The 23,898-nt window shown below is 37.9% G+C and overlaps 1 protein-coding gene across 1 annotated transcript in view; it reads left to right on the top strand.

Annotated features, from left to right (window-relative positions):
• KCNH8 (potassium voltage-gated channel subfamily H member 8) overlaps positions 1-23,898 on the top strand; it is a 388,857-nt gene that overhangs the window by 342,926 nt on the left and 22,033 nt on the right. The window contains exons 12-15 of the mRNA XM_004271920.4: positions 4,183-4,221; positions 9,136-9,494; positions 11,524-11,630; positions 14,297-14,373. Of these exons, the coding sequence (XP_004271968.1) occupies positions 4,183-4,221; positions 9,136-9,494; positions 11,524-11,630; positions 14,297-14,373 (582 nt within the window). The remainder of the gene's footprint in view (positions 1-4,182; positions 4,222-9,135; positions 9,495-11,523; positions 11,631-14,296; positions 14,374-23,898) is intronic.

The following is a 23,898-nucleotide window of genomic DNA, read 5'->3' as shown; positions in this document are numbered from 1 at the left end:
CAACAAGGACCTACTGTATAGCACAGGGAACTCTGCTCAATATTATGTAACAACCTAAATAGGAAAAGAATTTGAAAAAGAATAGATATATGTATATGTATAACTGAATCACTTGCTGTACACCTGAAACTAACACCACATTGTTAATCACCTATACTCCAATATAAGATTAAAAGTTTTTTTTAAAAAAAAGAAATAGTAGGGTATAACATGTTATTGAGAGATGTAAAGTCTCAGCCAAAAGCAATACAATTAAGAACATTAAACCTAAAAAACAAACAAAAAAAAAGTCCTCTCTCTCAAGTTCCCACTGGACTCACAGAGTGATAGAGTAATGTAGGTGGTTAGGCTGGAGGAAAAGGAGAAGAACAGCTACACAAAAACTTTTAAAACCAATGCACCAAAGCTGAGAATGTTTGTTTCCCAGTCTTCAAGGTTATGACGCCTTACTTCTGGTCATAACTTTGTGCCAGGCGGTGTCCTCAGCCCTTCTGCCCGCACTGGGCTTCTTCCATCCTGATGGAATGAAGGGCACAATCCCAATTTGTGAACAGGTTGACCCTTGCCCTTCTTGATCTCTCTCAAAACTTTATTGCAGCGACCTCATTTCCTGCTCTTGTGTCTGACTTACTTCCCTTTTATCTTCCCAACCTCTATGACTTCGGTCTTTCTTTTTTTCCTAATTATTCCCATTAGAGATCACCAACAGTTCTTCTTATTATCTAAAAGGTATAAAAACTCCGTGTAGGAGGGATTCAAAATGGGAAAGCTGCCTTCCTCAAAACTTTCAAAACCGTTGAGTCTTCTAGTGGCTGGAACAATAAATATTTTCTATCCAAAGGCTGTATCCATGTTTCTCCCCGCTGGGGAAAGAATGCCTAGAATTCATCCGATTTCCTGAAAGATCTGTGACTCAGAAAAGGTTTACAAGGTGTTTGGGTAACTTAGCCTCATGAGTTTGGGGGGTCGGATTTGTGACAACCATCAAACCAGATTAAATGCCATAGTATGTCAGGCATTTTTTCTTTAGCCCAAGAAACAGCATTAACCATTGGAAGAGGTATCTGAGAAAACTCATGATTCTATGGAAGGTACACTGAGAGTCAGGAGGCACGGCTTCTGGGGGAAAAAGTTTTGCCACTAACTTGTTGCATGAATTGGGCAAGTCATCTCATCTTCCTGGGCCACTGTTTCCACATCTCTAGTTAGGGAGTTGGACTAACTCAGTGGTTTCAAACCTGACCTGGAGACCTGAGACCCACACCCATCACCAACTGAAAGAGATTCATTGGAACTGGTACTCTGTAACCTGATTTTTTAAAGGAACACTTCTCAAAGCATCCTATTGTCTGCCAGGTGTACAAACCATTGTAGCAGAGACTCTTTAGGGTCACTTCTAGCTTGAAAATACTGGGTTTCCATTAAACTAATATTCTCTACACTTGGCAGAATCTGGATTAGCCTGAAGTATCAGTCAACAGAATGCATCTATCAGAGTATTCTTTTTAAAATACACGTGATATAATGGACTTCCTCAGAACATAGGCACTGAAAATGCTTGCCTACAAATGTGGCTAAGCAGAAAATGTTTTATATTTTATCAATCTTCTTGACTCAGTATTTAAGTTCTATAATGTCTAAAACTAAAGGCACCTGGAAAATTACTGACTGATGGTGGTGCAAAAGTTGTGACTATCAAGTAAAAACCTGTGGTTTTGAAGGGGAACGGCAGAGGGGTGTTTCACTTCAGAGATGAAAAGAGTAATTTCATTCTACCTTAACAGCATGCACCAACCTTTTCAGAACAGCTAGGGTTTTTGGGCTGCATCAGAAAGGAAACCATCACCAAGTTTGTTATTCTCCTGTAAGAGGGGGAAGATATCTTAATACGTATATTTATAAATGTTAAGGAAACAACATGAAAGCCGAAAATTTATTTCACTAACATACATAAGTTCACAACAATGAACAGACACAGAAAATAGCAGTATATACAGAATTCGACTACTTACAATACATTACAATAGATAACAGGGCATTTCATAAACAATTCAGTACGGGATTGAAATCTTTCCAAGGATGGTTAATTCTATTTAGCAGAACGATAACAAATCCATTCCTATCAGGGTGAGAGAGGGCTTTCACTGTTGCTGTTGAGTACTTTAAAAATATTTGCCTCTTATAAGTGAAATGAGCCACAGCAACTGCTAAGTGAACTTATTCCATGTAGACTGAGTGTTATTAAATCTGAGTTTTCTGTGATTTTAAAAAAATTTTTTTAATAAAATAAAACACATGTGATTGATACCATATGTGAATTAAATGATTTATTCAGAGAGCCTATCACCGTAGTGCTGGCTACATAATGGACACTCACCTCATAGGATTTGTAATGAAAATTACTGGAGGTCATGGCTGGGGAGCATTTACCAGGGGGCTGATCACAGTGAACACTTAGTGAATTGACAGCTGATAGGATGATAATAACAATGACGTTGGTTATAAGATCTCACTACTCAAAGTGTACCCCACGGGCCAGCAAGGTCCATATTACCTGGGACGTCATTGGAATGCGGAGTCTCAGGCTCCACCCAGACCTCCTGAATCAGAACCTGCAAGTTTGAGAAGCACTGATACAGAAAAACATTCTTGGAGTTCAGCAACTCGACAGAACTCATATTAGTAGGAAACCATGGGGGTTGGGAGTCACACCCAAATCAGCAAGTGCTAAGGCCAGTGCCTTTCTCTTATCCCTTAGACAGCATCTCTGACCTGGAGGTGTTCAGGCTTCCTGAATCCCAGGGCAATTCTTTCTTTCATCCAAGCTGTAACTGAAAAGCTTTTCAAAAACCCATTTTTTATGTCTACCACAGTAGCAACGACATTGTAATTTTGTTTTATTTTCCACATTTTTAATTATTCAGCTGTTTTACTTGTCACCATTTAGGGAATTATTGCAAAACGTATGTCTTCAGTGCTACTGATCAATGCATATTTAGGCAACTAAACAGACGTAGAATGGGTTGACTGCTTTGATAAAATTAAACATTGATGAGACGTATATTTGCACAGCAATAATGATGCTGGCATTTGTATAAATAATAGCAGATCTATTTCCCTAATCATCTAGAAAAAAAAACAGTCGGGGCGGGGGGTTGACAGAATTACCAAATATGTCTCACTTAGTAGGCAGGTCATTTTCAAGTGCAAGTTTTTTTTTTTCATGGGAATAAAATTATGTTAATTTATAACATCTATTACCACTTTAAAATGAGAGAAGTATATTTGAGCGAAAAACAATGTGGATGAGACCTGAAGCATATTTCCCGGATATGTTATAATTTCCAGAGCTTGTTTGTACGTCCTGGAAGGTGCATGTTTTTAAGGTACTCCTCCACGGTACCATAGTTTGATTTTATGCAAGATGTGTTTTGAACTTAAGTGATTCTATGTTACACATTTGTTTTTCACATTTTACCATCTCTGAAATTGGGATCAGTCTTATAACTGATGGCATGTCACAATTTGATTGACAGAATTTTTTTTCTTTTTTACAATCAATTGGATCTTAAAATCACTTAAATTGAAAATTAGTATCCGCAGTGAACTTAATCCTAGTCCACAGGGAACATCATAGCGAGTAAAACAAATGGGACAGAGAGGATTCATCACCCCCACCCGTATCCAAAGAAAAAGGGGAGGTGAATAAATAGAAAGAAATGAGATTAAATAAGAAACGCCTCCACGATTTCTTTTTTTCACAGAGCCGGAGAGAAAAATCATGGAAGATAAGATAATTTAGCAAAAGGGCAAGAAAGAGGAATAAGGGAGATGGAAAACAAAAAGAGAGCAAATAAAGCATCAAGATGGAAAATGTATCCAATGAGTATACTATTTTGACCCCTGTTTCCTGGGTGTGGTGTCCTGTACTAGACAGTCAATTTGCTGCTCCCTTTTCTTTATTACACACTCTGGTCAGTAGAGCTCCTAGAGGGTGAGGTGTGGGAGATGCTCCCAGCATCTCTCAGGAGGTATTTCCTCTTCTCTGGCCCATGCAGGTGGCCCATCTCCCCCGCCACAGCCTCTGAACTTTCATCTCTTTCCCTGCCTCCATTTCACTCAGTCCCAAACCACCGAGAAGGTGTAAATGATTGTTACAACTTTGTTTGTTTGTTCTTTCAGGTGATATCAAGATTATCGAACAAATCTACGGTCTCACAGGTATGGCTTTTTGCCAAAGAGCAAAATATTTATCTAAAATTTGTGGGATTTCCAACAAATCTGTCTCCCCCTTGAGGATGTAGTGTATTCATTTTTGACTTCCCCTAAAGCACTTGAGAGAGACGTGGCAATGACTTTCATGAGTTTGGGAATAGAGAAAGATTGAAACTCGTGTATCTATTTAAGGATCTTAGAGCTATTGTTAAAACATAGTTTGTCACCAAAACCTGCCCAGAGTAACGAAGTCCTGGGGTATTGATCTTAGAAGAATTGAGCTTTTAAATCAGTCCCAACTTTTAAGAACCCTCCAATTTCACAGAAAACTTTCCCCCAAAACAGTAACTTGTCCGATTTATTACCAATAATCCCATGAAAGAAACACTGTAAACAGCTCCTTTTCTTGATCTGTACCCTCTTGAAGCAGAACCCCCCAACTTTCACACACATGCATACACACACACATACACATGCATACAGAGGTGCACAAATAAATCCAATTACACAGCACGTTACAAAGACGTTGTTAATGGACCGAAGATGGTTGGGGGTGGGAAGCAAACCGAATTGCTATTGAGAAACATTTTTAAAGCTCTTAAAACATCTCAGTGCTATCAACCAAGTTCCTCCCTGCCACTAGTTGTCTTTTCTCTCTCATCTCTGCAAAATCCCTCTTCAGGAACTAGCAAAACTCTCATTACATTTAAACTCTCTCAACAGGCATCCTTTCCTCATTACCTCTTTTCCGCCAGACCTTTCCCATATTCTCTTTCTCATGAAAAGAAATTTAGCCTCCTTTTGGATTTTCCCATCTGAATTCCTCACCCCACCATAGCGCTCTGAAAATGAACATCCCTTCCAAGAATACACCATCCTTAACTTTCAAAAGCAAAATCTGTATAATTAAGGCTGAAGTTCATTTGCAGTATCAAAACTACCAGAATAACAGGGGTTTCAATACAATAGATATTTATTTCTCTCTCATGGACAAGGCCGGAGGTGAGCAATATAACAGTGTCAGTAGGCCTGGAGATTTCCTCTTTCTGCTTCATGATCCTCAACATATGCCTTCCTTCTCCTCATTCTCTCAGATGGCTGCTGGAGATCCATTCATTTCATCAGTGTTCCAGACTAGAAACTAAAGCAAAGTAAAAGAGCAAGATAGATGCTCCCCTCCTTCTAGGAGCCTTCCTAAAATTTCCCTATAACCTGTCTACTGGCATACTATTATCCTAGAATTTGGCCTTATGGCCAAACCAAGTGGCAAGGGGTCCGAAAAAGGTGATCTTTGGGCAAGGTGCATTGCTAAGAGTTCTGTTAACTAAGAAAGAAGGGGAGATTATGTAAAATATCACAACATTATCTGTAGGACCTGCCCTGATGTAAATTTTGTTTTCTTTTTCTTCATGATCATCACCATCATCACAAGGGTAAGCATTTAATTAAGCACATTCAGTGCATATCACTAAGGGTGTAACTACCATTATCTAATACCTAATTTTTTCCTCACATTATTGCCAATTTACAGGTGAGGAAACCAAGGCTTTAAATAATAACATTACCTGACCAAGGTTATAGCTAGTAAGTCACAGGACTTTTAAGACTGTGTGATCAAAAACACATGCATTCCACCACTAGACTTTATTCTGCTTTCCTTTTAGTCAAGACACGTTTAGTCAAGACTCATTCGTGAGTTTGAAATGACCATCCCAGCAAGATGTCACGAGCAAAATTAGAGACTCCTTTGACTGTGGGGATAAAACCTCATTGCCCTCATGGGAGCATTCATGAGAAAGATGAGAGGGAAAGGAAGAGATGGGTCAGAGAGAAGGAAAAGATCTGTGGTTGAATTTTGTGGCCATGTATACACAGGTGAATCCAGTGACACAAGGGAGGAGGGTGTTTCTATACCAATGGCCTGAAGAAAGTAACAGGTACTCCTCCTGCCCAGAGGCTGCATGTGGGGCTGGGTATTTAATAATAATAAATTTGGGTATTGTCTGCAGTGATGGTCCACGGGCTAATGAATTCTTGGTATAAATCATGTTGGCTGTCCCAGTCACAAGAGTCAGTACCTAAGCAAATTGTCCAAGGTGCCAAGCATGGAAGTGTGAAAATTAAATGAACTTGTAGAAGTACAAACATCTTATAGGTTACTAGTCAGAAGATTCTGTTAGAGCCAAGGGAGCCTCCTTGAAACAAAGGAATGGTTAAATTGCCAATGCAAATGGAAACAGAAGTCCAATTAGAGAATGTACTCACTGATTTTAATTTCTGTGATAAGTTCGCCATGTTGTATCTTTAGCTGGGTGAGCTCACTTTTCTGTTCTACAATACTAGTATACAAATGTTCCTCTGCAATTCCACATGGGTCCATCTTTTGTTAAAAGCACAGAATTTAAAATGCTGTGAAGAAAAAAAAAACAAATAAAAGCAAAACCATAACTCTTGAATAAAGAACTAATAGCTTTACCATTAATTAAAATAATCACATAGTTGGAAAGATGAGTCTAATAATTCCATTTCCTCAAGAAATTTTGACCCATAAGATTAAAATACAGGGCTTCCCTGGTGGCACAGTGGTTGAGAATCCGCCTGCCAATGCAGAGGACACGGGTTCGAGCCCTGGTCTGGGAAGATCCCACATGCCGCAGAGCAACTGGGCCCGTGAGCCACAGCTACTGAGCCTGCACTTCTGGAGCCTGTGCTCCACAACAAGAGAGGTCATGACAGTGAGAGGCCCGCGCACCGCGATGAAGAGTGGCTCCCACTCACCACAACTAGAGAAAGCCCTCGCACAGAACTGAAGACCCAACAAGCCAATTAATTAATTAATTAATTTTAACAAAAGATTAAAATACAAAAAAAAAACCTTCCTAAGTGAACTGATCATTTTATTTTACAGCTATGGCCTCAACTAAATGGGTGAATGGGCCTGTCAGTCACTACAGATTCAAGTTCATTTTTTTGTTACATATATATATATATATATATATATATATCATTATAACTGTTACAATAAAATTCATATACCAATAAAACAACTATTTATTGAGATGAAGTAATAACCATGACAGCTCATGACATATAAATAGTATTCTTAGGTCTTTTCAGTTTATTTTTATTATGAATTATTGATAAGCAGGTATAAATGATTGTATCCTCAAAAGAAACTGAGGCACAGAAAAATGAACTGACTTTTTGGAGCAGGGAGGCCATGTCTGGGGCAGAGCAAGAAACACATACTCTTAGAGTGACTCTGTTGAGGGCCATCAGCTTAGCCTTTGCTACCTTGTCTGCCCTGCCCCTTCATTATCCCCTCCTTCATCCTTTCCCATCCTCTCCTTTGCTTCTCCTAAGCCTGTAAGGTTGAAGGAGCCCAGGCAGGAATCCTACAGGAGAGTTTGCAAAACTCTCCCTTTCCTTTCCTAAGGCTCTTCGAGGTGAGAGGATCAAATGGTTTGCTGTACTTCCTGCCACCTGACTTGTGAGAACAAGGAGAGCTGAGGACACTTCTGATCTTCGTTCATCTATGATCCAAAATAGGAAAGAGTTTTATTCTCAAAGATAATATAATTTTGCTGGTTGATCTCCACATAAAGTTCCACTGAGGACCCTGTAACTTTACAATATCAAGGCCCAATTATGCTAAGTGAAATCAGTCAGACAGAGAAGGACAAATACTGTATGAGATCACTTATATGTGGAATCTAAAAACTACAACAAACTAGTGAATATAACCAAAAAGAAGCAGACTCACAGACACAGAGAACAAACTAGTGGTTATCAGTGGGGAGAGGGAAGGGGGAGGGGCAAGATACAGGTAGGGGAGTAAGAGGTACAAACTACTGGGTATAAAATAAGCTACAGGGAGATGTTGTACAACACAGGGAATATAGCCAATATTTTATAATATCTATAAATGGAGTATAACGTGTAAAAATTGTGAATCACTATACTGTACACCTGTAACATATAATATTGTATATCAACAATACTTCAATAAAAATAAAATGATGAGGATACCTGAAAAATGAAATAAATAAATTAAATAAACTATCAAGGCCCAAGACTTTGCAGTAAAATTAAAAAAATGTCTTATTCCTAAAAACATGCCATCATATGCTATTATAAATGACAGGCTGATTAAAACCTCAATGCAAACCTGATCAAATGTACCTTTTACATAGCTCACCACCAAGAGTTTAAAAGACCAAGAGAAGGACTGTGGGCTAACACCAGGAAAGCAGAGAGAGTAAACCTAGCCGAGATCAGAAATGGGGAGATTTTTAACATCTTTTATTGAAATATAGTTGATTTACAATGTTGTATTAGTTTCAGGTGTACAGTAAAGTGATTGAGAGAGATATATATATATATACATATATATATGTATATATCCTTTTTTAACATTCTCTTCCATTATAAGTTATTACAAGATATTGAATCGAGTTCCCTGTGCTATATAGGAGGTCCTTGTTGGTTATCTATTTTATATATAGCAGTGTGTATATTTTAATGCCGAACTCCTAATTTATCCCTCTACCCCCCTCCCCTTGGGTAATCTTAAGTTTGTTTTCTATGTCTGTGAGTCTATTTCTGTTTTGTTTAAAATTTTTATTGGAGCATAGTTGATTTACAGTGTTGTGTTACTTTCAGGTGTACAGCAAAGTGAATCATTCTTTTTCAGATTCTTTTCCCATGTAGGTTATTACAGAATATTGAGTAGCGTTCCCTGTGCCAGACAGTATGAGAGACTTTGAACAGCTGAATAAATAAGAGCAAAATCTGTGAGGCTTAAAGGCTCTAGGGGATCTGACTTTGTTCAGATGGGCCCTGCAGCATGAATGATATGCCTCTCAAGAAGTCTTCACAATCTGTACTCATCTATATTATCTATATTATCCTCCGATTTAGCCAGAGCCCAAGGGAAATGGCAGCATCAAGAAGAGACTCCCATCCATTGTGGAAGACGAGGAAGAGGAAGAGAGCCGGGAGGAGGAGGAGACTGCATCCCTCTCCCCCATCTACACTAGGGGATCTTCCTCTTCCCGTAGCAAGAGGCCTGGAAGCAGTAAGAGCTATCTCGGCTTAAGCCTGAAGCAGCTGGCCTCGGGAACAGTGCCATTTCACTCACCTGTCAGAGTCTCCAGTTCCAATTCCCCCAAAAGCAAACAGGAAGCCGACGCCCCTAACCATGGTAAAAGAAAAGAGAAGAACTTGAAATTGCAACTTTCAGCTTTGAACAATGCTGGACCCCCAGACCTCAGTCCAAGGTGAGAGTTCACATCATAGAATTCTTTCCCAGGTGAAACTGGCTGCCTTGTAGTCAGACTAGTACCTGGCTAGTAAATGAGTCAGCCTTCTAGGCCTTTCTGCCGTGCAGGTTCCTAGCCTCGATGCTTCAGCTTCCCTAAATGTTTGTGCGCCATTTTTGACTCTACGTGGAGGTGTGTGCAAGATGAGAACAAATCATTTTAGTCACATTCTCAAAAGGGTCCATTACATGTTCCAAATTCTTTCTCTCCTCCCTTTACCCATTTAGCTCTACCTATTTTTATAGATGTATATTTCTACATTGTAATTTTATAACTTATAAATTTCTAATGAAAACAAAAGAGATGGAACAAAGTCCGTATTGCTATCCCCTCAGTATCTGATCTTACCAAAAGTTTCATGAAGCAATGAGTGGAAATTATGAAGGAAGTGAAGTGCTGGTCTTCATTTCCCATAGTATTTGCTTCATTATTGTGGACGATTGAACTTATTTTTATTTCTGGTCCCTGCAGCCTGTAATATGGGATGGTTCTATTTTTTAATTTAAAAAAAATTCACTTTAGGATCAACTAAAAGTGATTGAAACAGTGAAAAATTCTGACTCAGAAAATGTGAAAAGAGTAGGCTATGGTGCGTAACAGCTCAGTAAAAACTAGACATGAAAAAAACATATTGAGTGATTCCTAGTCTCATGTACTCGGCTAGGTAATTTTTCATTTACTATTACATTTAGTCTTTTCAGGAATCGTCTAAAGTAGCTTGTATTATCTCTACTATAAAGTTGTAAGAAGTGTTAAGTATTTTGAAGGTTACATATTTTGTCCAAAATCTCAGAAATTTGAGTTCTGAAATATAGATTCAAATTCTGTTGTTCTGCTTATAAGGCAAGAGTTGTTTCTGATATACTACATATTTAGTCAGTCATTTGAAGAACACAACTTATCCATTTAGAGAAAATATTAAGGGGAAAATAAGCAAAACAGGGTTAATGAAAAGTAGGTGGATATTAAATGTTCAGGAATTCAGTTGGAGATGGTAATTTGAAAACATCCCTTAATTCTTCTCCTTCCTAAAATTTCTCTAAAATGAAAAATACTAAATTATAAAAAGGGGGAAAATGTATGAGAGCTGGAAAAGAAAGTTTCATGTACAACTTATTCTACACTTATGAAAAAACATATTTTATTTTATATCTAGAAAAAGATTTTGAGAACACACCAAGATGTTAAGGGTAGTGGTGAATGACAGTTGATTTTTCTGTTCAGATTTTTGCTACCTTTATGTTTACATTTTCTCCAATAAATTCATCTTTTTTAAAAAATAATGAGTGTGTTAGATATTATTTACCAAGGAAAGAAGATTAGCTAGAGTCCTAATAGTCAGTTAAATATAATTCTTCAACTCTCACTTCAGAGTTTTGTCCACGTCCAGAGCAAAGATGTTTTCAAAGTTATTTTCTGCAATTCTGTAAACATTACGTTAAAACTCTTTAATTCTGGATAGAGTAGTGAATTAATATAAATTTAGATAAGAGAACTTCTGTAGCTTAAGGTTTTGAATCTGAGAATAAATGAGTCTAAGATCTATAGCATTGCTGTTCAATAGAAATGTAGCATGAGCTAAAATTGTGAGCCACATGAGTAATTTTAAATGTTACAGTAGCCACATCTTTAAAAAGTAAACACACACACATGCAATTATTTAATAATAATTTTAATAAGATATTTTATTTGACTCAATATGCCCCAAATACTAGCATTTCAAATATTAAAAATTACTAATTAAATAACTTACATTTTTTACTAAAATCTTCAAAATCCAGTGTGTATTTTATAGTTACAGCACATCTCTTTTTTCACATTTCAGGTGCTCAATGGCCGTATAAGGCTAATGGCTACCATATTGGATGGCCCAGCTCTAGAGTGTCTAGAATTTAGAAATTTAACACACAATTTTTCAAGTCTTCTAGGAATACTGGAACCCATGAATATAAATGCGCAACTAGCCAATCCTTGTTATTTTAAACAGGGTTGTTGATGGAATTGAAGATGGAAACTGCAGTGAGGAAAGCCAGTCTTTTGACTTTGGCTCTGAACGAGTCAGACCGGAGCCCCGAATTTCTCCTCCTCTTGGAGGTAAGCTCTATATTTAGTCTTCTCTCAAGGGGTGATATGTCTTTACAACTTGTAATGTTTGGTATAGGCACTTTTTTGCCTTCCCATTCTCGGGGTATTCTCCATGTGATGGAACTTAACCAAAGCCACAAAGTAATTTGACTTGAGTCTGTGCCACCTCCAAGTTATTAAGATAGCATTTGTAATGGTTCCTCTATCCAGGCTCGACATCCTGCAGCTTACCAGCCCAGGTAAATGGTGTGTCAGGAGGAGACTCAAATTTCTGCTCTTCATCAGAGGGTAACCATGTTTTCCTATTATAAATGCAGACTAATCCACAGAAACAACATTACCCAAAGGAAATGCTGTGTTGGGTGTAGACTGTAGGAACATTGGTTATACTTAACCAATTTATTGGGTAAGTGGTTAAGTACTTGCAGTTTGCCAGGGATAAATATCTTCAGAAGTATGTAAGAATATCGGAAATGATGGGGAATTATATGAAGTACTACCCTCTAGGGATGGTGAATTAATGTAAAGTACCCCAAAACCTAGCCCAGGCTCCTCTCTCTCCGTTTCATTCTTGAGTTCATTGCCCACAAAAGAATTTGTCAGCATGATGAAGGCCAGAAATGACAACTTCTAAAAGAAGACGCACCTGTAGCTGATAGAGAATAATGAACATAGGCGATCCCAAACAGTCACCAGATGCAAGGCAGATCCTTGTGTCAGGATCTCCTGCTAATTGGTGAATCCTTCCATGGGCAAAGCCAAGCCCAATAAAGACTTCTGAATGTACAGCTCTGGGGGTATGTCTCCATTTGGTAGAATACCAGTCTTCTATCAATCAACAGTTCTTCCCAGCACTCATCTGGGAAGATGGAAGAGTAAGACTCCATAGTAGGACAATGGTGGGAGGTGGGAAGGTGAGGAGAGGAATGCAGATGTTAGTCAACAATCATGATTCATCCATGTAATGGACTTATATCTGCTCTGGGCAAGAAGCACAGAAATCATAGTTCTTGTCAACCAGATGTGAGCATTTGCTACGGAAGCTGACGGTGGGTCCCAATTGGAAGTTTTCCTTGTTGGCTCACAGGACGTCATCATGCCATCCACCTAGTATTTCTGGTCCTGCCACCCCCCTTAGCCTCCTCTTCTCCCTTTTCCCAACATCTACCCCAATACTCATCCATTCAAGCAACAAATATTCTTGACTTTACCTCCTAAATATCTCTCAGTTATGTCTGAGACTTTCTATCCTTCCTTCCACCACCCTTTTCCCTGCCACATTCACTCTTGCCTGCACTGCTTCCAAAGTCACTTCTGTTTTCACACTGTTCTCCATACAGAGAGAACTTTTAAAAAAAATACAAATTTATTCTTATTACGCTATTCCTATGCTTAAAATCCTGAGATGGATTCCTACTGCCCTTAGTATGAAATCCACACCTATTGCATAATTGCTTTTTTTTAAAAATAAATTTATTTATTTATTATTTTTGGCTGCATTGGGTCTTCATTGCTGTGCGTGGGCTTTCTCTAGTTGCAGTGAGCGGGGGTTACTTTTCATTGCAGTACACGGGCTTCTCATTGTGGTGGCTTCTCTTGCTGCAGAGCACGGGCTCTAAGCGTGGGGGCTACAGTAGTTGTGACGCACGGGCTTAGTTGCTCCATGGCATGTGGGATCTTCCCAGACCAGGGCTCGAACCTGTGTCCCCTGCATTGGCAGGCAGATTCTTAACCACTGCACCACCAGAGAAGCCCCATAATTGCTTTTTCAATGCCTCTTTTCCCAGCTAGACTCAAAGCCCCATGAAGGTCAATATATTTTCTTTATTTCTGTCTCATCTAAAGGAGGCTTAGCCTGTTGTAGGTGATCTCTTATCATTCATTGAATGAATAGATTAACTTTGAAAAATATCTCAGCAAAAGGAGCTTTTACTACTCTGACACTTTGGATTGTTTTGAGCGACTTTTTTCTCCCACAGGCAAATTTTCTACACATAACTGACCAGAATTAGGATAGTCATCATGATATATATACACGACATATATAGATATAGATACCTCTGTATATCAAATCCCTTCCACTCTAGCTAGCAATGATTCATCTGTGCTTCTTGCTCCTGACAGATATGAAATGTATTTGTAAAAGTAAGGTAGAGAAAAAGTGGAGATGAGAGACCCGGGAAATGGGAGAAATCGTCTTTTAGAGCAACATTGGAAGAGACGGAAAGCCTGCAGTGGGGATGAGCAGATTTAATAGAGGTAGGAGGAAAATGCTCTCATGGGTACAGGACTCAAAATCTGGAAAGGGAAGAGAGGAGAAAAGAACATCTCTTTTCTATGGCTTGGACACTGGCTGTGATATATTTTTGGAAAACGGTCAAAGAAGAGAACATGTGCCATTTGGGCACATGGTAAGACTGTGTTCAGGAGAAGGGGAGGGTGGCCATGGACACATCCAGTAAGTGTGGCCTCAGTCACCACCATGCTGTGTGCCTAGTTCCAAAGAGCTCACCAGGTGCCATCCAGAGGAGAACTAGGGAGACAGAAGCTACAGTGCACCGACATCAGGAAAGGTTGAAGGCAGCTTGGGCTTCCTTCCTTGTTCTAACTGCCCCAGTCCTGAAATATGAGGTTTATTCCTGAAGGACTCATTCTGCATGTGTGTCACTTTCCAGACCCAGAGATTGGAGCTGCTGTCCTCTTCATCAAAGCAGAGGAGACCAAGCAGCAGATAAACAAACTCAACAGCGAGGTATGGAGCTTTGCCTTTCTCTGGTCATGTTGGAGTGGTGAGAGGGGAAGGAAATCCTAGTCACCAGCAGAAGTGGTATAATATAGTCATGATGAATATGCGCTCTGGTGTCTGGTGACAAATATGGATGAATTCCCACTCAGCCTCCTGTGAGTATTAGTCACTTACCTTCTCTCAAGCTCTATTTCCCCGTGGGTAGCAAAGAGATAGTAGTATTCCCCACCTTATGGCCCATTTGTGAAATTAAATGAAATAAGCTAGGTAAATTATTTAACCTACAGGAAAGACTAACTAAATGATTATTATAATTGGTGTCATAAATGTATTGATACTTGGTTTAATTGGTGCTTTGTCACTTTTTTCAAGTACTTTAATTTTTAATGAGTTAAAGCAAGATCATTTGTCCACAGATGAATCAAAAGTAATGAATCAGAGTAATCAAATGGCCTGAAACTCTATTCTTTTCTCTGGCCTGTATTTGCTGTGTAACTTTGAGCACTTTAGCTCTTTAGATCTTACCATCTCTCCGTGTAAAATAAGGTAATTTCTTAAAAAACTTTATTGAGGTATATTGTACGTATCATAAAATTCACTTATTTCAAGTGTATAGTTTAATGATTTTTACTATCTTTATTGAGTGGTTCAACCATCCCCACCTGAGTTTTAGAGTATTTTTCCTCCCTAAAGAGATCTCTCACACCCATTTATGATTAATCTCTGTTCCCACATCCAGCCCTAGGCAACCACTTATCTACTTTCTGTTTCTATAAATTTGTCTTTTCTGTATGTCTCATATAAATAGAGAAGGTAATTTCTGAATCAGTCTCTTAATTTGGGTGTCCCCCTAAAATTAAATTTAAAAAAAAATAGATTTTGAGACAATGATTTGGATGCAGATAGTTTCTTTGGGAGGTGATCCAGGAAGCAAGGTGAAGGAGTAAAGGAATAAGACAGGAAAGAAAGGAAAACAAGTAAATAAGTGTGTGTTAATGAGATCATTCACTCTGTAGGCAATTGGGGCTCGATCCTGCTAGGGGGACACTGAGAGACTGTGTAGGGCAACTAAGAATTGTTCTTCCATGAGACAAGTAAAAGGAGTTGAGGGTGGCTTCTGAGAGGTTACCTTCAGGCTTAGCTGCAGAAGACACTAGAAGGATCCTTCAGACAGGAATATGCAGGAAGACCCAGCTGTCTGTGGTGAACTTCCAGGTAGACCTAGGCCAAGTTCAGTGAGCAGACACAGACAGGGTAATAGGGCTGAAGTTTTAGATTCTCTGATGAGGTCTTTATGGAAAATGTAACCAACTGATGATATTGATGAGATTTGAAAAAAATGAAATTCACGTAATCATAATTGCTTTCCAATTACCTGTAATAATGGAAAACTGGGCAGCTTGTCATAAAGTCTATAGGGTGTTTTTGTTAATAAATTTATTTATTTCATTTATTTTATTTTTGGCTGTGTTGGGTCTCCGTTGCTGCGTGTGGGCTTTCTCTACTTGCTGCAAGCAGGGGCTACTCTTCGTTGAGGTGCGTGGGCTTCTTATCGTGGTGGCTTCTCTTGTTGCAGAGCACGGGCTCTACGCACGGACTTCAGTAGTTGTGGCTCATGGACTCCAGAGCACAGGCTCAGTAGTTGTGGCGCACGGGCTTAGCTGCTCCACGGCATGTGGGATCTTCCCGAACCAGGGCTCAATCCCGTGTCCCCTGCATTGGCAGGCGGATTCTTAACCACTGCACCACCAGGGAAGCTCAAGCCTATAGGTTTTTGTTCAACGTGTGTTCCATCAGCTTAGTGAAGATTTGTGCTTTACTGCCCTCTCTCATTCGGAGTCTACACTTTCTGGAAGTGAGATGGTTGCCAACAAGAAGTAAGAGGGCCAAAGGGCAGACTAACAAAATAGGAAAAGAAAAACTAACTGGATTGAAACTGCTTAAATCACGAGGACTTGGCCATATGTGAGATCACCCAAATAATCTCATTAAAAATACACCAAAAAAAAAAAAAATACACAGAAGAACAAAAAGAAAACAAACTAAACACTCTTTTGGGCACCTGGACATCAACTTTTGTGTGTGTGTGGTTTAAGAGTGCTTTATTATTGTGGGGTTTTTTTGTTGTTGGGTTTTTTTTTTTTTGGATAGCAACTTTTTATTAAACAATTTTCTTTAAGATATTGTTCTCAGATAAAATCACACATTAATACCACTTGAATTATCAATATTTTCCCTCACATTTGAGTTTATTTAATGGTTTTAGGAACTGACTGACCAATACCTTAGCTGAAACACAGAAGTTAGTAATTAGTCTGGGGAAAAAAAATGTGTTGGTAGCTTCAATGTTCACCTTCCCTAAGTTCAGGTTTTTCCTCTATTAAATGGTAATGATAAAATCTGTCATAGAGGAGTGTGGTTAAGGACTTAATACCATATGTAAAGCACCAAACATGGTGGTCAAATGCTCATTCTCTCCTCATACAAGGTCATGCTTCTAGTCAACAAATGTGACGCTCAAGTTTGTCCCCCCTGCTACCCAACAGTGCCCCGTGCAGAGTAATAGGAGAGAGAATTAGTCAATGCATATGGAATAAAATGAAAATGAATGGACTTAAGGGAAACATATTTGATCATGAAAATGAGACTGCTTTCACCTGAGACTTCCTTTTGCTATGAAGACGCTCACTATAAAATTAGAATAGGGACTTCCCTGGTGGCACAGTGGTTAAGAATCTGCCTGCCAGTGCAGGGGACATGGGTTTGAGCCCTGGTCTGGGAAGATCCCACATGCCACTGAGCAACTAAGCCTGTTGGCCACAACTACTGAGCCCGCCTGCCACAATTACTGAAGCCCACGCACCTAGAGCTCATGCTCTGCAACAAGAGAAGCCACTGCAATGAGAAGCCCATGCACCGCAAGGAAGAGTAGCCCCTGCTCACCGCAACTAGAGAAAGCCACGCGCAGCAACGAAGACCCAATGCAGCCAAAAATAAATAAATAAATTTATTTTTAAAAATTACAATAAAAAATGATAGGGTAAAAAATTTACATTTCAGTGCCTCTTATTTTAACTAAATAATTTGATGTAAAAGTGTCACCGATTTACTGTAAAGAACACTTATTCTGTAACACTTAAGTTGATTTAAGGGCAAGGAGACCCAGTATGCCAGTTAACAATGCTTAACCATTATGTGACATTACACTAAATGTTTAAGTGGTAAAATGATATTAAAACTAGGCAGAAGACAACCTGCCAAACTTAACAGAAAGGTAATCACAGGCAAATCTTCAATTTCAAACTGAGAAAATGCGGTGGCTTATTAAATCATCCTTAGCAGAGTGCACTTTGGCTGGAGTGCTCTAATTGCCATTTGTTAACATTTTATTTTGTAGGTACATAAAGGAGCCAGTTAATATTAGGCCATTTTATTCCAACTTGAGTCTTAACTATATTAAGGAGAATGAAAATGTTTCATGTATATAATACATGCCTAAACAAAAAAAATAAATGAGTTTTGTAGAAACAACTTATATTGACTTTTCTGAGAGAGAAGTCTGGCTTCTCATACTATTTATTAACTCCATTTTTAAAACAACTTTATTGAGGTATAATTAACGTGTCATAGAATTCATCCTTTTCAAGTGTACACCTCGGGACTTCCCTGGTGGTCCAATGGTTATGACTCTGTGCTTGTATGGCAGGGAGTGCGGGTTCGATCCCTGGTCAGGGAACTAAGATCCCGCAAGCCAGACAGCGTGGCCAAAATAAATAAATTAATTAATTAAAGCATACACTTGAGGGCTTTTAGTATATTCCTAGACTTGTGCATGCATCACCATGATAAATTTTAGAACATTTTGTTACCCCACAAAGAAGCTTTGCACCACACAGCCATCACCCCTAATGCCAGTGGCTCCCCATCTTCAGCCCCAGGCAACCACTAAGCTACACTATGTGCCTGTAGATTCGCCCACTCAGGCCATTTTATATAAATGGAATCATACAATATGGTCCTTTGTGACTGGCTTTTTTCACTTAGTGTAATATTTTCGAGGTTTTCATCTCACATTGTTGCATACCAGTACTTTATTCCTTTTTACTGCCAAGTAATATTTCATTATATAGATAGAGCACATTTTGTTTATTCATTCATCACTTGATGGGCATTTGTGTTGTAACCACTTTTTGGCTAATATGAACAGTGCTACTATGAACTTTCATAAAACATTCACACAAGATTCTGTGTGCACATGTTTTAATTTCTCCTGAGTAAAGAAGAATGGCTGGTAACCCTATGTGTAAACATTTGAGGAACTGCCAGGCTGTTTCCCAAAGCAGCAGAAGAATTTTACATTTAGCAGCATATGAAGGTTCCAACCTCTCCACTTTCTCACCAACAATTTTTATTTGTTATTATCTGATTTTTTTATATAACCGTTCTTGTGTGCATGAAGTGGTATCTCATGTGGTTTCCACTTGCATTTCCCTGATAACTAATAATTTGAGCATCTTTTCATGTGTTATTGGCCATTTGTATGTCTTTGGAGAACTGTCAATTTAGATCTTCTATCCATTTTTAAATTAGGTTGTCTGTTTATTACTGAGTTGCGAGTGTTCTTTATATATTCTAGATAACAAGTTATGATGGATGCACAGTTTTCTTCTCACATTCTTTAAGTTGCCCTTTAATTTTCTTAATGTTTTTCTATAAAGCACAATTTGGTGATATCCAATTTATCTCTTTTTTCTTTTGTTCTTTGTGATGTTGAGGTCACATCTAAGAAACCATTGCCTATCCCAAGGTCATTAAGATTTATTCCTCTGTCTTCTTCTAAAGGTTTTATAGTGTGAGCTCTTACATTTAGGTCTGTGGTTTATTTTGAGTTAATTTTTGTATATGGATGATGTATGGGTCCAATTTTACTTAATTTTTTTGTGTGGATGTCTAGTGATCACATCACCATTTATTAAAAACACTAAGTTTTCCCCACTGAATTGTCTTTGTGACACTCAACTTGCCATTGATATGAGGGTTTATTTCTGGACTCTCAATTCTATTCTATTGCTCTATGTGTCTATCCATTTCTTTCTAAATTTCTTTCAACAATATTTTATAGTTTTCAGTGTACAAGTCTTGCACTTCCTTGGTTAAATGTATTCCTGAGAGTTCTAATATTTTTTTGTCATCTTTATTGGAGTATAATTGCTTTACAAGGGTGTGTTATATTCTGCTGTACAACAAAGTGAATCAGCTATACATATACATATATCCCCATATCTTCTTCCTCTTGTATCTCCCTCCCACCCTCCCTATCCCACCCCTCTAGGTGGTCACAAAGCACCAAGCTGATCTCCCTGTGCTATGTGGCTGCTTCCCACTAGCTATCTATTTTACATTTGGTAGTGTATATATGTCCATGCCACTCTCTCACTTTGTCCCAGCTTACTGTTCCACCTCCCCGTGTCCTCAAGTCCATTCTCTACGTCTGCGTCTTTATTCTTGTCCTGCCTCTAGGTTCTTCAGAATCTTTTTTTTTAGATTCCATATATATGTGTTAGCATACAGTTGTTTTTCTCTTTCTGACTTACTTCACTCTGATGACAGTCTCTAGGTCCATCCACCTCACTACAAACAACTCAATTTCGTTTCTTTTTATGGCTGAGTAATATTCCATTGTATATATGTACCATATCTTCTTTTTTTTTTTTTTTTTTTTTTTTGAAGTACGCAGGCCTCTCACTGTTGTGGCCTCTCCTGTTGCAGAGCACAGGCTCCGTACGCACAGGCTCAGCAGCCATGGCTCACGGGCCTAGCCACTCCGTGGCATGTGGGATCTTCCCAGACCGGGGCACAAACCCGTGTCCCCTGCATCAGCAGGCAGACTCTCAATCACTGCGCCACCAGGGAAGCCCCGCCACATCTTTATCCATTCATCTGTCAATGGACACTTAAACTGCTTCCATGTCCTGGCTATTGTAAATACAGCTGCAATAAACATTGTGGTACATGACTCTTTGAATTATGGTTTTCTCAGGGTATATGCCCAGTAGTGGGATTGCTGGGTCGTATGGTAGTTCTATTTTTAGTTTTTTAAGGAACCTCCATACTGTTCTCCATAGTGGCTGTATCAATATACATTCCCACCGACCTTGCAAGAGGGTTCCCTTTTCTCCACACCCTCTCCAGCATTTACTGTTTGTAGATTTATGGTAGTTCTATTTTTAGTTTTTTAAGGGAGTTCTAATGTTTTTGATGCTATTGTAAATGAAATTGTTTTCTTAATTTATTTTTGGATTGTTCACTTATAGTGTACGGAAATACACCTGATTTTTGCTTGCTCATCTTGTATCCTGCAACTTTACCAAACATTTTAAATAGTGCTAATAATTTGGGAGTGGGTTTTTTGGAAATTTTTTATATTAGATCATGCCATCTAGAAATAGAGATAGTTTTATTTCTCCCTTTCCAATTTAAATGCCTTTTATTACCTTTTCTTCCCTAATTGCCTTGGCTAGAACTTCCAGTACTTCACTGAATAGAAATGGAAAGAAATATCCCTCTCTCGTGCCTCCCCTTGGGAAGGAAGTCTTTGTCTTTCACCATTGAATATGATGTTAACTGTGGGTATTTCATAAATTCCCTTTTTCATGTTGAGAGAGTACCCTTGTATCCCTGATTTGTTGAGTGTTTTTATCACAAGGGGATGTTAAATTTTGTCAAATGCTTTTTCTTGCACCTATTGAGATGACAATGTGTTTGTCTGTTTTTTGTCCTTTATTCTACCGATATGGTATATTATGTTAATTAATGATTTGGGGATGGCAAACTAAACTTGCATTCTTAAAATAAATCCTCCTGGTCATGGTGTAGAATCCCTTTTAAATATTGCTGGATTCAATTTGGTAGTATTTTTTTGAGGATTTTTGCCATCTATATTCATAAATTACTGGTCTACAGTTTTCTTTTTCTTGTGATATCTTTGTCTGGTTTTCGTGTGAGAGTAATATTGGTCTCATAAAATGAGTTGGGAAGTGTTCCCTCCTCTTCTATGTTTTTAAATAGTTTGTGAAGAATTGCTATTAATGCTCGCTTAAAGGTCTGGTGAAGCCATCTGGTCCTGGGCTTTTCTTTGTGGAAAGTTTTTTGATTACTAATTTAATCATTTTACTTTTATAGGTCTATTTAGATATTCTATTTCTTCTTTAGTCAGTTTTGGTAGTTTACATCTTTGTAGAAGTTTGTCAAATTCATCTGTTATCTTACTTGTTGGCCTATAGCATTCAAAGTATTTCCTTATGATTCTTTTCATTTCTGTAATGTTGGTAGTAATGTCTCCTCTTTCATTCCTGATTTTAGTAATTTGAGTCATCTCTCTTTTTATTTAGGTGAAGCTTTGTCAATTTTGTTGATATTTTCAAAAAAACAGCTTTTGGTTTTGATCATTTTTCTTCATTTTTATTCTCTATTTTCATTGTTTTCTGCTCTAATCCTCATTATTTCCTTCTTCCTGCTTCCTTTGAATTTAGTTCACTTTTCTTTTTCCAGTGCCTTAAGGTGAAGTTGATTTTATATCTTTCTTCTTTTTCAATAGGCATTACCATAAATTTCTCCCTAAGCACTGCTTTAACTACATCCCATAAACTTGAGTATGTTGTGTTTTCATTTTCATTTATCTCAAATTATTTTTTAATTTCTCCTGTGATTTCTTCTTTGACCTATTGCTTATTTAGTAATGTGTGATTTAATGTCCACATACTTGAGAATTTCCCAATTTTCTTTATTACTAATTTCTAATTTCATTCCATTATATTTGAAGAACACACTTTGTATGATTTTAATCCTGTTATGTTTATTTAGGTTTACTTAATGGCATAGCATATGGTCTCACCTGGAGTATGTTCTGTGTGCGCTTGAGAAGACTGTGTATTCTGCTGTTGTTGGGTGAATATTCTATAGATGTCTGTTATGTCTATGACTATAGGTCTGTGACGTTCAAGTTTTCTATTTCCTTGTTGATCTGCCCAGTTGTTCTATTTATTATTAAAAATGAGATATTGCAGTCTCTAACTACCATTACTGATTGTCTATTTCTCCCTTCAATTTTGACTTTTTTTGCTTCATGTATTTAGGGCTCTGTTGTTCTATATATATATATAAAATTGTTATCATTTCCTGTAAAGTTGACCACCTGTTTTACCAAATGTTTCTTCTTTATCTCTAGTAAAATTTTTAAGTCTATTTTTTCTGATATTAGTATAGCTTTTCCAGCTTTCTTATGGTTGCTGTTTGCATGATATCTTTTTTCATCCTTCTTCTTTTAACCTACTTGTATATTTGACTCTAATGTGTGTCTTCTGTTGACAGCTTATAGATGTCTTGATTTTTTTTATTCAATCTATCAATATTTGCCTTTTGATTAGATGGCTTAATTCATTCATATTTAATATTATTGATATAGTTTGATTTACATCTTCTATTTTACTTTTTATTTTCTATTTATCTCCTGTTTGCTTGTTTTCACTTACTAATTGTGGGCTTCTTACATTATCAAATATTCTTTTTTAAGATAAGTTCAAAACACTTATGATGGTTACTTAATAAAACAGGATTACATAGACCAAGGGGTAGACGTTCCTCACTTACTTTATATAATTCCAAAAACATATATAATACTTGAACATTTTTGTTCTTTTTCAGATGATTTAAAATAAAACTTAGAGAACAATTCCTCTGTGGTTAAATACATCTGGTATAATTTACTTAAAATTAACTCATATTCTTAGGGATGCACATTAGTCATTAGCATACTAAGACTCTATGAATTCTTGCAGTAAAGAAACTAAATTGTTATTTTTAGCCTGCACCGACCAAATGCATTTGCTTATGGATCACTTTAATGACAAAATAACTGTGAACATTTTGTCTCGCATTAGCATACCTTGGAATAATATGAAAAGCACCGAACTAAGGAAAAAGCCTCTTTCAGATGTTATCCAAAACTCTCACCTTCCTTTTTTACTTTACCCTATCCTGAGTTTTGTTTCGCCCCATTTTATATACTAGGGTGTACTCACGTTCTTATTTTGGGTCTCTTTTTCATGTTCCCAGGACATTCTTGATTTTTGTTTTTGCACCTGCTTGAAGTTCACTTCAAGTACAGTCTTTACCAATTGATTTCTATAAAGGTTTGTACTTCTCATATGTTGCCCAAAACATATATGTGGATATACACATATATTAACAGAGAGTGAGTGAGAGAGAGAGAGAGATTTATTATAAGGAATTGGGTCATGCAGTTAGGAAGCTGAGGAGTCACAGTTCTGCAGTTGGCAAACTGGAGACCCAGGAGAGCTGATGATGTAGTTCCAGGTCCAATCCAAAGGTCTGAAAACCAGTAGTATAAGTCTGTAAGTCCTGGTCCAAAAGTCAGCAGTCTCAAGACCCGAGAAGAGCTTATGTTTCAGTTTGAATCTGAAGGCAGGAGGAGACTGACGTACCAGATCAATAGTCAGGCAGGAGGAGTTC

The sequence above is a fragment of the Orcinus orca genome, chromosome 5 (assembly GCF_937001465.1).
Source record: "Orcinus orca chromosome 5, mOrcOrc1.1, whole genome shotgun sequence".
Taxonomy (NCBI): Eukaryota; Metazoa; Chordata; class Mammalia; order Artiodactyla; family Delphinidae; genus Orcinus; species Orcinus orca.
This window is presented reverse-complemented; position numbering and strand designations above follow the sequence as displayed.